This window comes from Panicum virgatum, chromosome 4K, assembly GCF_016808335.1.
Source record: "Panicum virgatum strain AP13 chromosome 4K, P.virgatum_v5, whole genome shotgun sequence".
Lineage (NCBI taxonomy): Eukaryota > Viridiplantae > Streptophyta > Magnoliopsida > Poales > Poaceae > Panicum > Panicum virgatum.
This window is the reverse complement of record NC_053139.1, coordinates 13,453,671-13,469,329: the sequence shown is the minus strand read 5'-3', so window position 1 is coordinate 13,469,329 and position 15,659 is coordinate 13,453,671. Positions and strand designations below refer to the sequence as shown.

At 43.1% G+C, this 15,659-nt stretch overlaps 1 protein-coding gene across 2 annotated transcripts; it reads left to right on the top strand.

Annotated features, from left to right (window-relative positions):
* Positions 1-4,258: 4,258 nt before the first annotated feature.
* On the top strand, positions 4,259-14,656 carry LOC120703209. Of its 2 annotated transcripts, none has more exons than XM_039987221.1 (7): positions 4,259-4,412; positions 7,826-8,095; positions 8,491-8,542; positions 8,634-8,794; positions 9,279-9,330; positions 12,341-12,412; positions 13,368-14,656. In XM_039987221.1, exons 2-7 carry the CDS (start codon positions 7,826-7,828, stop codon positions 13,412-13,414), a joined length of 654 nt encoding a protein of 217 aa, XP_039843155.1. In that variant the 5' UTR covers positions 4,259-4,412; the 3' UTR covers positions 13,415-14,656. The 2 variants fall into 2 exon arrangements, with proteins under 2 accessions (XP_039843155.1, XP_039843154.1); XM_039987220.1 differs by having other exon boundaries at positions 8,619-8,794.
* The last annotated feature ends 1,003 nt before the right edge of the window (positions 14,657-15,659 follow it).

Here is a 15,659-nt window from a genome sequence, read left to right as displayed (position 1 = left end):
GTAGGACTCCGAACGTACCCGGCCAGGACATTCCATGTAACCCTGCTCCCCCGGATCATAAAAGGGCGAGCAGGGACCTCTCCAGAACATCGAACAATACCTGAGGGAATACAAACCACCACACATGATGTAGGGTATTACGCTCCGGCGGCCCGAACCTGTCTAAATCCTTGTGTTCCTTGCACCATCGCGTTCTGATCTCGGCGAGTCCCTACTCATAACCACTCTCCTCGGGATACCCCTCGGAGAACCCGACGGTAAAACACTGAGACACTGTCCTACCTATCCGTCCTGTGGGTTGGGCGAGGGAAGGACCCGTCAACTCATGCCCTTCCGTATGACGTCATCATCACCACCCTAGTAGAGCATCGTCATGCAGAGTGGTGACAGGGTGAGGTCCTCTAGAGGATGACGTACTCCGCCCCTCCTCAACGGGAATCTCATCCCCGATTGACGAGCTATAGCGAACAAGACGACGGCCCATCATCGAAGGACTCAATCGGAAACAACTAGCCCACTTCGACTGACAAAGAAGACGAAGCCTGCCGACTGCCCATTCTTTAATAACCCGGTAGTCGTTCTGTTACGAGGCCCACCTTGGACTATAAAAGGGGGTTCTCCGCGTAGGATAAAGAAGAAGACATAGAGGGAACATAGAGACATACATTCATCTCTACTCGAAAGCTTGTAACTCCTCGCTCCTTTGAGCACCTAGGCTCGAGCAACACGATATAACAATACATCACTGGATATAGGGCATTTCAAGCCTGAACTAGTATAAATCTTGAGTCATTGCGTGCCAAACCATATCCAATCAAACGCATGACAAACCCGCAATCGTGTAGATTAGTAGCCGGCCATTTTGGAAACCGACACCCACCAATCCCTTAACTAGCACATGTGGTACATGGTGGATGTTATTGCAGCTGCCTAGGAGATTGTGCGAGAGAACAATTTTTTAATTAGAGCACCAGGTGCTCAAACTTGGCACTGGTACTAGGAGGTGATGTATTGCACCTCAAATTGTTTTCTCTCTCTCTCTCCTTTGCACCATCTTGTGCAGATCAGCATGATGGTGAAGCATTGGTAAATCCTTTCTCTTCTTGTGCAAGTGGCCGTTAAATATTTGTTTTTGTTTATAACTGATGAGCAGTAAATTTCATCACATCCCTGCCAACATTATTATTTAGATGATTTCTAGATCTATTCCATCTAGCAGTTTGATGACGTGAGGGGCTAATTTCTGAAGTTTGCTATGCCTCTGCTTTTATAGATGAGGACGAGCTACTATGTCTCTACTTTTGTGGATAAGGATGAGGTTCAACACATGCAAGGAGCAACGACAACCACTGCGACAGGAAGAGACGGCCAACTGCCAGTCACTTTTTTATTCTTTTTTTATAGAATGCACTTTTTTATTCTAGATGTTTATTGACCCTCACTAACAACCATTTCTAGCCGTCAACTTGATCAGAAAATTATGAATTGCATTTCTTACACGCATCTTTATCCAAATAAATCACTAAACCACACTTTACTTCAAAAATATGCAAAATATATTTGGGAGCTAATATGCAGATTGCAAGCACACTTTGGCCCGATAGAAAATATCAGAGCGCAGAATCAGGCTCAAACGGACCAAGTATAGCTCAAGAACCAAGTTCAGACCACTCAAGACATACCAAGACCAACGGTAATCGGACAAGGCAGCCCAGGACAACCCACCAGCCGAAGCTGGGGGCAGTTAGTGGCCATGGGCTGTTGGCCGACCATCGGTCGACCAGCCCATGGGCCCCACCGCCTTAGCTCAACCACGCGGAGGTCTTCCATTGGCTCCCCATGTCGGTTCTTGGAGGAAGAGGCCGTGGCTCCCTTCTATAAATACAAGAGGGTAGAGAATGAAAACACACACACCACACCTCTCATCTCAAGGCATTCTTGCTTAGTCTATAGGCTTAGTGAAGTTAAGGAGAAGTCTAGGAGTCATCGAGTCCCCGGAATTCCTCGGGAGTTCTGGTATGGGTTCATCTCTAGTTCTCTCTTGTAATATTCGGTCGTTTGTAATAGAATTGGACTATGGTTACTGATATCTGCTTGAAGTATGAGTTATCGGATATATGCTTCGTGATCTGGTTGCATTATCATTTGATGCTTGCATTGCATGATCATTCTGTGCTTGCGATGGTTAACATATTGGCCTTAGAACTCTATCAATTGCTTCAGTATTTGTATGTTTGCTCTAGTATAATGTCTGTCCATCCGGAGGGCATGGCTCCGCGCGGAATACTAGGGTATTGCTTACTAATGTAGATATGGTGTTTAGACTAGATAAGTGTTGCTGGATATCAACCTTTCCCACGGTTTGTAGAGGTAGCCGGCAGATGGTGACAACCCTGTTCGAGCCATAGTAATCCTCCACGTTCGTATTAGGGGGTAGGAGGTACATAAAGCCGCCTAGATGAACGGACTTCTCCTGTCATTTAGAAAGCGGTCTCCCGGTTGTGTAGTTTAATCTCTGACAATCTAACCATAAGATAGCATAGATATAGGTAGCCTAACACATTTGACTCTAGCTTCTGCCTTTCTCCCTGCCTGTAGCATTTCTTTTGTTTATTTATCTTGAAGATAGTTTGTGTGTGTATCACACTACCTCCTACCATGTTATTTATCCTACCTCTGTTTATGCAATTGAATATCCAATCTAAATCAAGTTCATTAACTAGTCTATGTATCTCCATTCGCCGTCTTCCCTGCGGAAGTATAAATGAGACCCCGGTATACTCTGGGTAAAATGCTACAGCGATATTCCGTGCGCTTGCAGATAATGTTACAGCCGTATTCCGTGCGCTTGCAGATTTATTCATGGTTCATGAAATACCTACCACCCCCTTGGCATCTGCGGGCGTCATCGCTGACTTTCAGTGGTGACGTTGGTAGGCGTCAACAGTGTAAGAGCTACAACAAACTCATTGTATTTTAATTCCTTGTTGCTCGGCAATAGGCTTATAGTGTGGTAGTTATTACATCTCACTCCCACAATGCTCACTACTAGATATTAAGCTAGTATTTATTATTTACTCCTTAAATTCCAAAAAAATAAATTATCATAGAAATTCTAGAACAAATTCAAAAAAAAGTAAAATGATCATATTTGCTCCTATTTATTACCTATATTTGTTACTAATTATTTTTTATATGCACATGGACTTTCTAAATAAAGTCATTTATTTTTTAGACAAATTTTGAATCTTAAAATGATTTGTTTTTTCGGGCGGAGGGAGTACTACCTAATGTTTCATTACATTGTGGGTTCCTAACAGCAAATTCAATAAGTGTCGGTAAGCCGACAGTGTTTGATGTGGAACATACAGAAACAAGTAGAGAAAACTGCGCAGGCGTCTCACGACGCACCCGCTCGAGTCTCGACCCAGAGACACACGAGGGTGGCTATTATTGGCTAAATGGGGTTGCAGTGCATCAAATTTTGGCAGAACCCAGCACAAACGTGCGTCACCTCACTGCAGGTCACAGCTGCCTGCTGGCGAAATCATTAAACCCGCTCCAACCATGTTGGAGCTGCCCTTACCTATGCACCGTTTTTTTCCCACGTTGCGGCTAGGGCTGTTAGTGGGACCTTAATGATTTTTTCATAATTTAAGTTGATTTTTATATATTTTTATCTCAAAATTACACTCTCTTCATTTCAAATGGTAGGTCACTTGACTTTTTCAACTCTAAGTTTGACAACTCGTCTTATTTAAAATTTTGTGCAAAATATCACTTTTTTTGTTGTGGTTTGCTTTATTAATACGAGATTTTCAAGAATGACTTAAATTTGGCAATATTTGCACAAATTTTTTGAATAAGACGAGTGGTCAAACATAGAGTCAAAAAAGTCAAACAAACTACGATTTGAAACTTGTAAGATTCTCTAGGCCAAATTCTAACAACATCGCCAATAGATTACCTATCCCTCTCTTCCATACCAAAAACTTGTTCTTTTGGTAATGGGAGGTGCTACAGCAGACTACTATTTTCGTCGTCAATATCAAAAAAATTTGGCAATCGCCAAAACACACCTTCCTCTTACTCAAATGTATGAGGTTTCTCCCTCTACCGGTTCTTTGAGTAATGTGCTACAACACTTGCTATTAAGAATGTAAAAAAATATTATTTGATGATGAAGAGAGAAAATATAGAGAGAAACAATCTGCTTGAGATGCTCCACGCTAGTTGCGGATGCCCTCGGTCTCACCATCTCTCTCCTCGTGGGTCCCACCTGTCAATCTAGTCACCTTCCCCGTCCTCTCTCGCCGCACCCCTATTTGCTCCCAACTTCCCGCCCCTCTTGTTTCTCCCCCTTTCTCCGCCTCCGCCGCCACCACGGGGAACGCGACGCGGCACCCCCGTGAATGCCGATCACTGGCGTAGCTAATGGGCTGCACGGGTATGGCTTGGCATACCCTAAGCCCAGCCCAACAAGCAGATTATGAAAAAAAATCCCTTCCAGGTTCCAGCCAGAACCAGTACGTCCGCTCCCCTCGCGAGGTCGCGCGAGCGCTCGGTCAGCGGTGGCGCTCTGCGCCTCGGCTGCTCGGCTCCGGCGGCCCCGTCCCCGACTCCCCGGCGCCGCGGCACACCCCATCCCCGGTAGCACTGCTACATCCTCCAGGCCCCGCATCGCCTATTCGCCTCGGGCCCTCGCCCCTCTGCTCCCGCAGGCCGCAGCTCGCACAGTCGCAGGGCGCAGCGGCGCAGCCACTGGCTCCAAGCCGGCCACGCCCGGTGCGGAGGCGCCCAATCCTAGTCAAATCTCGACCCAGATTCTTGGTGAGAGCTTTTTCCCTCCATTCTCTTCTCAATTTTTCCCTAAATCCTTAACCCTAACTTTTCTTTACATGTATTATGCGTTTTGGTTGTTGTAGGATTTGTGAAGTATGAAGAGGGATGGAGACATTGCTTCTATGTTCCGAAAGCATGCTGCAAAAAAACATGCATCAGTTTCATCTCCTGTGGTGGAAGAGCAAAATCAAGAGCAAGAGCATCAGGAAGAGAGAGTAATTGAAGAAGTTGTTGGTCCTACTCCTACACCACCTCCATCTGTAGAACCAGTTGAAGATGTGTTGCCGTCTCCACCTCCACCGTCACCGCCAGCGCCATCACCGCCGCCGCCGTCGCCACCGCCATCAGGTTTTGACGTCGATCACTTTCCACATGATCCAGGTGAAAGGTTGTCTATTGCAAGTTATCATCCTAATGATCAAGGGGAAAATTCGATTCATGCCACCACAACTCCGTGAAATTGGGTTTCATGTTCAAAATCATGCCACTCAATGGCATGGATTTCAACATGAAATCCAATTTCAAGAAGTTGTAGTGGCATGGATCCAACTGACCCATCATCAAGATGCAATTAGAAGAGCCTATATTCTTAGAGGGGCATTCCAACCTTATGCACATGAGTTTCCAAAACGAAGAATTGGTAATAGAGATCGTAGTTTCACATGCATATGGTTTGCCAAATATAATTGGGTTGAATATAGCATCAAGATGGATTCTGTGTTTTGCTTTGTCTGCTACTTGTTCAGAGAAAAAAATACAAGGGCAAAGGGTCGGATAAATTTATTGTAGATGGCTGAGAAATTGGAATGTAGGAGACAAGTCACTTTTAAAACATTGTCGCTCTGAAGCACACAAAGAGGCTCATGAAAAGTACATTGGCTATCTAACTCCTGCTGCAGCTATTGGTGATAAAATTGAGAAGTGGAGTGATGAGGAAAAGAAGCTTTATAAAATCAGATTGACTTATTCACTAAGATGTATCAAGTTTCTTTTACATCAAGGGTTGGCATTCCGTGGACATGATGAAAGTCAAGAGTCTAGCAATCGAGGGAACTTCATAGAATTGTTGAAATTTCTTGTAGCAAATAGTGAAGAAGTGAACAAGTTTGTGCTGAACAATGCTCCAGGTAATTGCTCATTGACTAGCCCAGATATCCAACATCAAATTATTTCATGTTTTGCTATAGAGACAAGAAAAAAAAATAATTGAAGATATTGGTGAAGATCGCTTTGCTATCTTAGCTGATGAGTCATGTGACGTATCACATAAAGAACAATTAGCCCTTTGCTTGCGTTTTGTTGATAAACTGGGAAGGCCACGTGAGCACTTTGTTGGAGTAGTTCATGTTGATGATACTACCTCTTTATCACTTAAGAAATCAATTGAGTCTGTACTTGTTAGTCATGGCTTGACTCTAACTAGTATTTGAGGTCAGGGATATGATGGGGCTAGCAACATGAAAGGGGATATTAAAGGGCTGAAAACATTGATTATGCAAGAGTCACCTTCTGCCTATTATGTCCATTGCTTTGCACATCAACTACAACTAGTTCTTGTTGCTGTTGCTAAGGAAAATACCGATTGTGTTTGGTTCTTGGAACAAGTATCCCTCTTGCTGAATATTGTTGGAGTTTCTTGTAAACGTCATGGGATGCTTCGAAGTGCTAAACTTGAGAGTATAATGAAAGCACTCGAATGTGGTGAACTCAAAACTGGGAGTGGGCTAAACCAAGAGATGGGATTAGCTAGGCCTGGTGAGACTCGGTGGGGATCCCATTATAGAACCGTGTGCAACATCATTTCTATGTATCCAATAATCCGTGATGTACTCATCACCCTTGGAGAGGATACAACACATAAGGCGGATTGGATAAAAATTCATTTTATGGTTGGAGCATTTGAGTCCTTTGATTTTGTGTTCAGTTTACACTTAATGTTTGTTATTCTTGGATATACAAATGAATTATCTGAGTGTTTGCAAAGAAGAGAACAAGATATTATTCATGCAATCCAACTTGTTGGTGTGACAAAAAATAGAATGCAACATTTGAGGTCTGAAGGATGGAATCAATTCCTTCAAAATGTCACTTTGTTTTGCAACAAGCTTGGTGTCGAAGTTCCTACTATGGAGGGTAATTATGTGCCTTTTGGAAGATCACGACGGTTTGTCCAAAATCAAACAAATGATGATCATTTCAGAAGAGAGGTATACATTGGGGTCATTGATAAAATTAGTCAAGAGCTTGATAGTCGGTTTGATGATGTTAATATGGAGTTGATTTCTTATATGTCTGCCCTCAACCCTTCTAATTCATTTGCATCATTTGATGCACAAAAGGTACGCCGACTTGCTGAATTCTACCCCAAAGACATTTTTTGGCTCTGATTTGGTTAGGCTAGAATTGCAACTTGATACTTATATTGATGTCATGAGACATGATGATAGATTCAGTGGTCTGGAAAACCTTGTTGATCTCTCGGTTAAGCTAGTGGAAACAAATAGGCACAATATTTATGATTTGGTTTACTTGCTTCTCAAAATGGTATTGCTTCTACCGGTGGCGACGGCAAGTGTTGAGAGGGCATTTTCTGGTATGGATTTTGTCAAAACCAAACGAAGAAATAAAATGAGTGATACTCTCTTGGATGATTGTCTTGTCACGTTCATGGAAAGAGATATTTTGAAAGATGTGGATGAAGATGATGTAATCAAGACTTTCATGGCCATTAGAAACCGTAGGCCTAAAAAAAAAGTGTTGTAATCCTATTTAAGCTTGTATCGTTTATATTCCAAACTATTAGTGTGTTGTTTTAAACTATTTGGATTGTAATTTAAGACTTATTATGCTATTTTGTAGTTGTGTACCAAATTGCTAGGTAGTTTTAATGAAATTTTACCAAATGTCTAAATGGATTTTACCGGTTTGCATATAAATATTTTGGCTCGGCATACCCTAAACAAAAATCCTAGCTACGCCATTGATGCCGATGACCTCAGCTTCACAGGAGGAGCTCCCCCAGGAGGCAGGGGCCGCTAACGATGAGATGCGGGAGAGGGAGGGGGTTGACGCCGAAGTGCGGCAGTTACCGGACCAGGTGCTGCGGGACAAGGCCCAGTGCATTCAGGATATGTTTGACAGAGGAACGGCCGGTCGCCTCCCGGACCGCGGCCAGAAGTTGCGCTTGTTGCTCGATGCCATGCACCGGGAGCTCAATCGCCGCCAGCCCCCCCGCGGCGGGGCACGAGCGCCGGTGAGTCCTTTCTCCTCATTCGTTGTCCTTAGTCATCGTATGCGGGAGTGGGTTTAGAGGTTCGATTTCTGGTTCCTTTGTGCCGAGCTGATGTAAATTGTAAAAGACCCGGGATTCGGGGGGAGGTTGGGAGTTCGTCACTTCAAGCTCCTGTTCGACGAAATGCCTGCAAGCCGTGTGTATGGCTAGCATATATAACGGTAAGCCGGTAACTGTGTCCAGCATAGCTATGTAAATAAGCTAACAGGATGTCTTCTGCAATATATTGACGTGGAATTATGGCAGTAGAATCTTCTGACAAGTGAAATCTTGAACGCCATAATTGTACAATGCCGTAAACATTGCAAGTATATTTGCGTATCTTGTAAGCCTTATTTTTGAATTCTTTCTTGCAGGGTGGTGATGGATGCGAAAGGATAGTCCTATCAAACTGTGCTGAATCTTCTGGTACGTTATTGATATCTGGTTTTAGCACTGCTTGGACTTTGGAGTTTTAACAGACCATGTTGTGTCAACGCTGAAGTGTGGCAGTTATCAGACCAGGTGCTGCGGGTCAAGGCTCGGCGCATGCAGGATATTTTTGACAAAGGATTGGCCAACCGCCTCCCGGACCGCGGCAAGAAGTTGCTCTTGGCGCACGATGCCCTGCGCCGGGAGCTCAATCGCCGCCGGGCCCTCCGCGGCGGGGCACGAGCGCCGGTGAGTCCCTTTTCCTCATTCGTTGTCCTTAGTCATCATGTGCGGGAGTGAGTTTAGCGGTTCGATTTCTGGTTCCCTTGCGCCGAGTTGATGTAAAAGACCTGGGATTCGGTGGGAGGTTGGGAGTTCGTCACTTCAAGCTCCTGTTTGACGAAATGCCTGCAAGCCATGTGCAGTCAATGCAGAAGTGACGCAAACTTGCTACGCAATCTTGGCCGTGTACTGGTGTCGTATCTTGCTAGAGTATATGATCAATTTGTTGCACTGTCTGGCTATGGCTAGCATATATAGCGGTAAGCCGGTAACTCCAGCATAGCTATGTAAAAAGCTAACAGGGTGTCTTCTGCAATATATTGACGTGGAATTATGGCAGTTGGAATCTGCTGACAAGTGAAATCTTGAACACCATAATTGTACAATGCCGTAAACATTACAAGTATATTTGCGCACCTTGTAAGCCTTATTTTGGAATTCTTTCTTGCAGGGTGGTGATGGATGCGAAAGGATAGTCCTATCAAACTATGCTAAATCATCTGGTACGTTATTGATATCTGGTTTTAGCACTGCTTGGACTTTGGAGTTTTAACATACCATGTTGTATAAACTCACTGTTCATAGGCATGGTTCGTGCTCTCAATAGGCAAAATGCAAGACCTATTCTTTTGTGTCTGCTATAGTGTCTTTATATCACTATTTGATGAATAATGATTATCAACTTCAATTTTTTCTTTTTATATTTTACAGTTAGACCTAAACTGACGTGGGATGAGTCGGTTAAGAGAGACCTTAAGGATTAGAATATCTCTAAAGAGATAGCTTTGGATAGGAGCGCTTGGAGACTAGCTATCAATGTGCCTGAACTTTGAACTTATTTCTTTCGGGTTTCATCTCTAGCCTACCCCAACTTTCTTTCGGGTTTCATCTCTAGCCTACCCCAACAGCTTCAAGTACAATTTTTCCACCTTCAATGCATACAATCAATTAACCCAAGCATACCGGGAAAACCTCTACTCTCTCCAATTGCAAGTAATCTAGCAGTATCATCTTCATTAGGTGATTTCAAGTACTCATCTCCGAAAACCTCCACAACAGCACTGACAAACCTTCTCAAACTCTCAATAGCAGTACTTTCACCAATACGGACATAATCATCTTAGCATCAGCTGCTACTCCATAAGTTAACATCCGAAATGCTGCAGTGATCTTTTGCAGACTAGAAAGGCCAAGTATACCGGCAGCATTTCTTTTCTGCACGAAATATTGATCGTGTTGTTCTATGGCATTCCATATGCATACAAACAGTGTACGCCTCATTCGAAACCTGAAATTAAAAAGTGATGAGACACACACACACACACACATATATATATGGATTTATAAAAAAATGATCCAAATAATTCTATTGTTTACATACCTTCGTCTAAAATAACTATGTCCGTACGTTGGATCATCTGAAAAATAATCTTGATATAACCTATGATGCCCTGCCTGTCTGTCTCGCCGAAGTACTCGATGCCCTAGGATAGAACCACGATGTCTTGTTTCATCATCAGAGTCATCCGCATTCACGGCCACATGAGTAACAGAGAGGAGGAAATCATCATTGTCATCATCTGACGACGAATCCATCACTAGTTGCATGGAAAGGCTTTGTCGATTCATAGCGAATCCGTTTTACCTATCTCCAATTGGAGTTGGAGATTGCAGGGGCTTCTTTTCCTACACACGGCGTGACCTTCTGGCGGACGGCGATGGAGATCGAGTGCGAGGTGTTGTGCCGCGATGTAGGATTGGAGATCGGAGGGGGAGGGGAAGGTTCTGTGTGTGAGGGACATGGAGCAGCCCAACGATAATGGGCCTAATTATAGTGATGGGCCTAACTATAGTGATGTTGCATGTTTTGAAATATTGGGATCTAGTTATTAGCGATCTGCTGTGAGTTGATATGTTTAGGGGGAATTTGTTTTTAGGAAGAGCCTCTAATACGTAGTTTTGGGGAAGAAATTTTTGGCAAACTCTTGGACTTGCTCTAACACCCTAAAATTTACATTAGAAGAGTCTAGCTTAGTTCCACAATTTTCTAGCTTTAAAAGGATTTATTTTCGCACTCTTAAAAACTCACCATAGGCTATAATTTGATTTGTTGCATTCATGCTGGTGCATATTTTATTTTTGTATGTTTGTCCTAGAATTTCTAAAGCTCCCAGAAATTTTCTGGAATTTTGTGAGCTTTTCTCCATTTTCCTACACCTTTATTTCAATTTCTGGGGAAAGGAAAGCCCTTTTCCTTTTCTTTTTCCCTTTTTCCCTATTTCTTTCCCCTCTTGGGCCGCCAGCCCATTTCCTTTTCTACCCGCTGGCCCGTTTTCTCCTCCCATTCCCGTCCGGCCCGTCCGGCCCTTCTCTTTTCTTTTTCTTTTTCTTCCCTCTCTCTCACTGACGTGCGGGGCCCACCCGTCATACCCTTCCTCCGCTTAGTTCAACTCGGACTCGGAGCACCCCTCCGCCTGGCGCGCATGCTGAGGCCGACCCGGCTCCGCGCCCCGGCCCCTTTAACCCCGCGTGACCTAGCCCTCCTTCTCCCCCACACCACGTTGTCCTTTTTGCCCTAGCTGCCTCTGCGCACGCGCACGTGCACCGCCGCCGCAAGCCTTGCCGCCACCCGCCACCGTCGATCCACCCCACGAGAGCCCCTCTGATGTTTTGGTCGCCGTGGTAAGCTTCACGGTGAGCTTCTCTTCCAATTCCCCTCCATTTCGCCTTGTTTCTATGCCCGGACGAGTCTCCCCGCGCTCACCGGAGCGCCGCCGCCGCCCCCTTTCGCCCACAAGCATCGCCGGCGTCTTTCCAGGCCTCCAAACACCCCCAGATCAGTTCCCCACGCCGCACTCTTGCTCCCGGGCAAAATAGCGCGATTTTTGGTGCGCTGTAGCGCTAGATCAGCGCTACGCCGGCGAGGCCCAGTCGCGGCGATGGCTGCGCCGCCGCCCGCTGGCGTCCCTCCGCCACTGGCCGCCGAACGCGACCCCGGCTGTCGGATCAAGATCCGATGGCACAGAGCCGATCCAACCTCAGTCAAACCCCAATCCCACCGGTCAACTTGGCATTTTTGCAGATAAGCCCTCTAGTTTTTGTAAAATTAACCTGCAATCCTAAGCTATTCAAAAGTATTTCTGCTTTAATCATTTTTCTTGCAGAAAACACCCCAATCTTTATCTTTTTAGAACCCGCCGTCCAGGGCTGCTCTTTTTCATATTAGCCCTTGAGTTTTTAACAAAATTATGTTTTTAGCCCTATTTTTCTTTATGTTTAGCCCAGTTTAATAGTTTTCTCTCACAAATAAAACCTTGCAGCATTGTTTTTAGCATATCTTCACCGTTTTAGCTCTGTTTTAAGTATTCTTGGTACCGTTGCGACCGTTGTAATGCGTAGAATTAGTTTTTAAGCCCTTTATCTCTGTTTTTCCATGATTGGTGCATTGTTTTAATTTGTTTCCATTGTTTGCTTGTATGTACTTGTATTGCTTGGCTTGTACGTGACGAGTAGACGAGGAGCCGTTCGAGAACTTTCAAGATCAAGACTTTGAGGACTTCGAGCAGCAGCAAGTAACTGAGGAAGGCAAGTATATTCCTTGATCATTCTTGGTCCCAATAATATTTACTTAGACTTGCATGCATTAATGTTGATGGGGGACTACCTATTTATCCTATTGATTATACTTGTCCTTTATTAGCCGGGTTTTTGTTATAAAAGTCTTTTGGGTAGTATGTTTAGTCGCTGAACAATGATTATGGGTGGGTTTATACGGTACTTTTGAGACATGAAACTTCCATATATATATTCTTTGGAACAATATCAATGTTTTGGTAACTCGAATAAAATCAATCATGGAGAACCATCCGGGAAAACAGCGCAACCACAAGAACTACATGGCTCTGGTCTTGACTGATTAATTAGACATCTCTAGCTTGTTAGTAGCTGACCGAAAGGCGCAAGGGGGAAGGGGGACTAGGTTTAAGAGGGGTACCCGGCCTGCCAATGAAGTTTGGTACGCCTGCGGGGTACACTCGCTTTGGAGGAGGGTGCACTCGCATAGCGGCTGAAATCTCAGCGGGCTACTACTGGCTAGAGAGCCTTTGTAAAGGCCTCGTAGTGAATCCCTGCCACTCACCTAAGGAAGTGTTTAAGAGGCTAGCTACCTCAGGCACAAAGGGAGACACGGCTTGTGGTGAAAGTGTGCGACCTCTACAGAGTGAAAACTGATATATCAACCGTGCTCACGGTCAAGAGCGGCTCAGACCCTCACATGTCAACTTAATGGAAATCATCGCTTTAATTCAGTTGTTTAATTGTTCCAAGCTTTTGTTTACTAAGATTTAATACTTCTTTTTATAAATGTGGGTTGGTTCATACATGCTTAGTAATTAGCTGCTTATAATTAAGTGTTAATTAAATGGTTACCGCTTTACTCAGCCAGCCATTATCCTTGTTATAAGCCTTGCATGTCATTTTTTTTTCAATATACTTGCTAAGTACGACATGTGCTCACCCTTGCTATTATCATACTATTCAGAGCAAGATCAGTTTGAGGAGTACCCAGAGGATATTCAGGACTTATAGGCGCATGTTTTCCCCAGTCAGCTATCTGTGGAGTTGGAGTATCCACTGCTAGAATAAATGCGAACTGAAACACTTATTTATTTATATTTATGACTTTCGATTTGGTTTGCAATAAATTTAACTTCGGTACTTTATGACATTGCTACTGTTATTCACTATTGTCGTCATATGTGTGTAATTTTGATCTTGACGCACATATGATTTATTGCTTGGTTTATTCCTTCAAAACTGTGCGGGACATTGATGTTATTTAATTTGATCGCCATGGGACAATAAGAAATGCTGATGCACCCTTACATTAAACATAATAAACCTTCGTGTGAGAACAACTTTAATATTACCGACTTCGACGACATAGGTGTTGAGTGTACATTTGATTTTACCCTTTTGTCTATAAGAAATTTCAAGTTTGTACACGCGCTGGTCTCAATATGTTAAATCTTTCATGTGCACAGTAGTGAAGCGCATGCTTAAAAAATCTTGAATTCATCCTTTGTGTAGAGAAGAAAATAAAACAAGTAGTTGATCGTATATGCAAGTAATGCACTTGTGATATGCTTCCCATGTTGATAGCCACCCACTTGTACATATGGTGCACTGCATGTTGTATGTAGTTGCATTTGAAAAAAGTAAAAATATCCATGGTGCAGTAACATGAGTACTGTACCGTTGCACTACACACATGCGTTGCTAGAATTTGTGCTACTCCTCAATTCTGAAATATTGCATGTTATATATTTTTTCTGAAGTTTTTTGATGCACTGCATTTCGTGCACCGTAGAATGTGCTATATTTGATTGTGGACTCCTGGAGGAGATATAAAGGACTGTATGTATGGGAGACATGGTGATAGCATGCCTTTTTATGCAGTTTTAACAGTATTGGTTAATGGAAGTGTTGCAGTAAATTTATTTCTACATGACCACATCTCATGCATGCCTTATAAGTGTAATTTAGCTGCTGATTCTATTTCTCATCCTGTGGATTTTGTTGTTGCATTGAGCTATCTAACTGACTTTCGTTAGGAAGGGAGCTGATCCAGCTAACTTTTCAATGCGATTGAGATCAAGAAAGGTTAGTATGGACTTTCGACATTTCTCGCCATCTTGATTCTGTACATTAGTTATTTTTGTTCAGAAGACTACTATATTTATTTTGCATTTGTCAAATATTTTAGTTCAGAGCACTGTACTATAACTGGCAGATCCGCAAACGTTCTGTTTTTGGAAGCGGATTAGGCAATTGGTTGTGCTTGCCTCTTACGCTGTAGATAACATGGAAATGGTTACTAGATTTTGAATTGTGGTAATGAAATACTTGTCTGTAGATGTTCATGTCACCTTTTCGCTCATGGTCCTGGAACCTTCAACTTCAGTTCCCTGAGTGCTTCTATGCTTCTATATAATCAAAGCCATCATGCTTGTTTCTTCTGTGTTGATGGTATTTAATTTGATCGCCATGGGACAATAAGAAATGCTGATGTACCTTTGTATTAAACATAATAAATCTTCGTGTGAGAGCAACTTTAATATTACGGACTTCGACGACATAGGTGTTGAGTGCACATTTGATTTTACCCTTTTGTCTAATAGAAATTTCAAGTTTGTACACGTGCTGGTCTCAATATGTTAAATGTTTCATGCGCATAGTAGTGAAGCGCATACTTCAAAAATCTTGAATTCATCCTTTGTTGAGAGAAGAAAACAAAACAATTAGTGGATCGTATATGCAAGTAATGCTCTTGTGGTATGCTTCTCATGTTGATAGCTACCCACTTGGCCACTTGTACATATGGTGCACTGCATGCTGTATGTATTTCATTTGTAAAAAGTAAAAATATTCGTTGTGCAGTAACATGAGTACTGCACGCGTTGCACTACACATGCATTTCCAGAATTTGTGCTGCTCCTCAATTCTGAAATATTGCATATTATATATTTTTCCTGAAGCTTTTTTGATGCACTGCATTTCGTGCACTGTAGAATGTTCTATATTTGAATGTGAATCCTCAGAGGAACAGAACACAATGAAGACTAGGGGCATCATTAAATCCATCAGACATCTCCACCAGATGCTGCCAGTGAAAAAAATTGTAAACACTGGTTTACAAGATATAAATTATTTATCTCCCTGAACAAAGGATGATTCATAAAAATATGAAAATAAATCTTGGAAATCTTTCCAGCATTGTCTTAGAGCTAATGCGCCATAGCCGCCAGCTAAGCACTTATGTAGTCATTTGCTT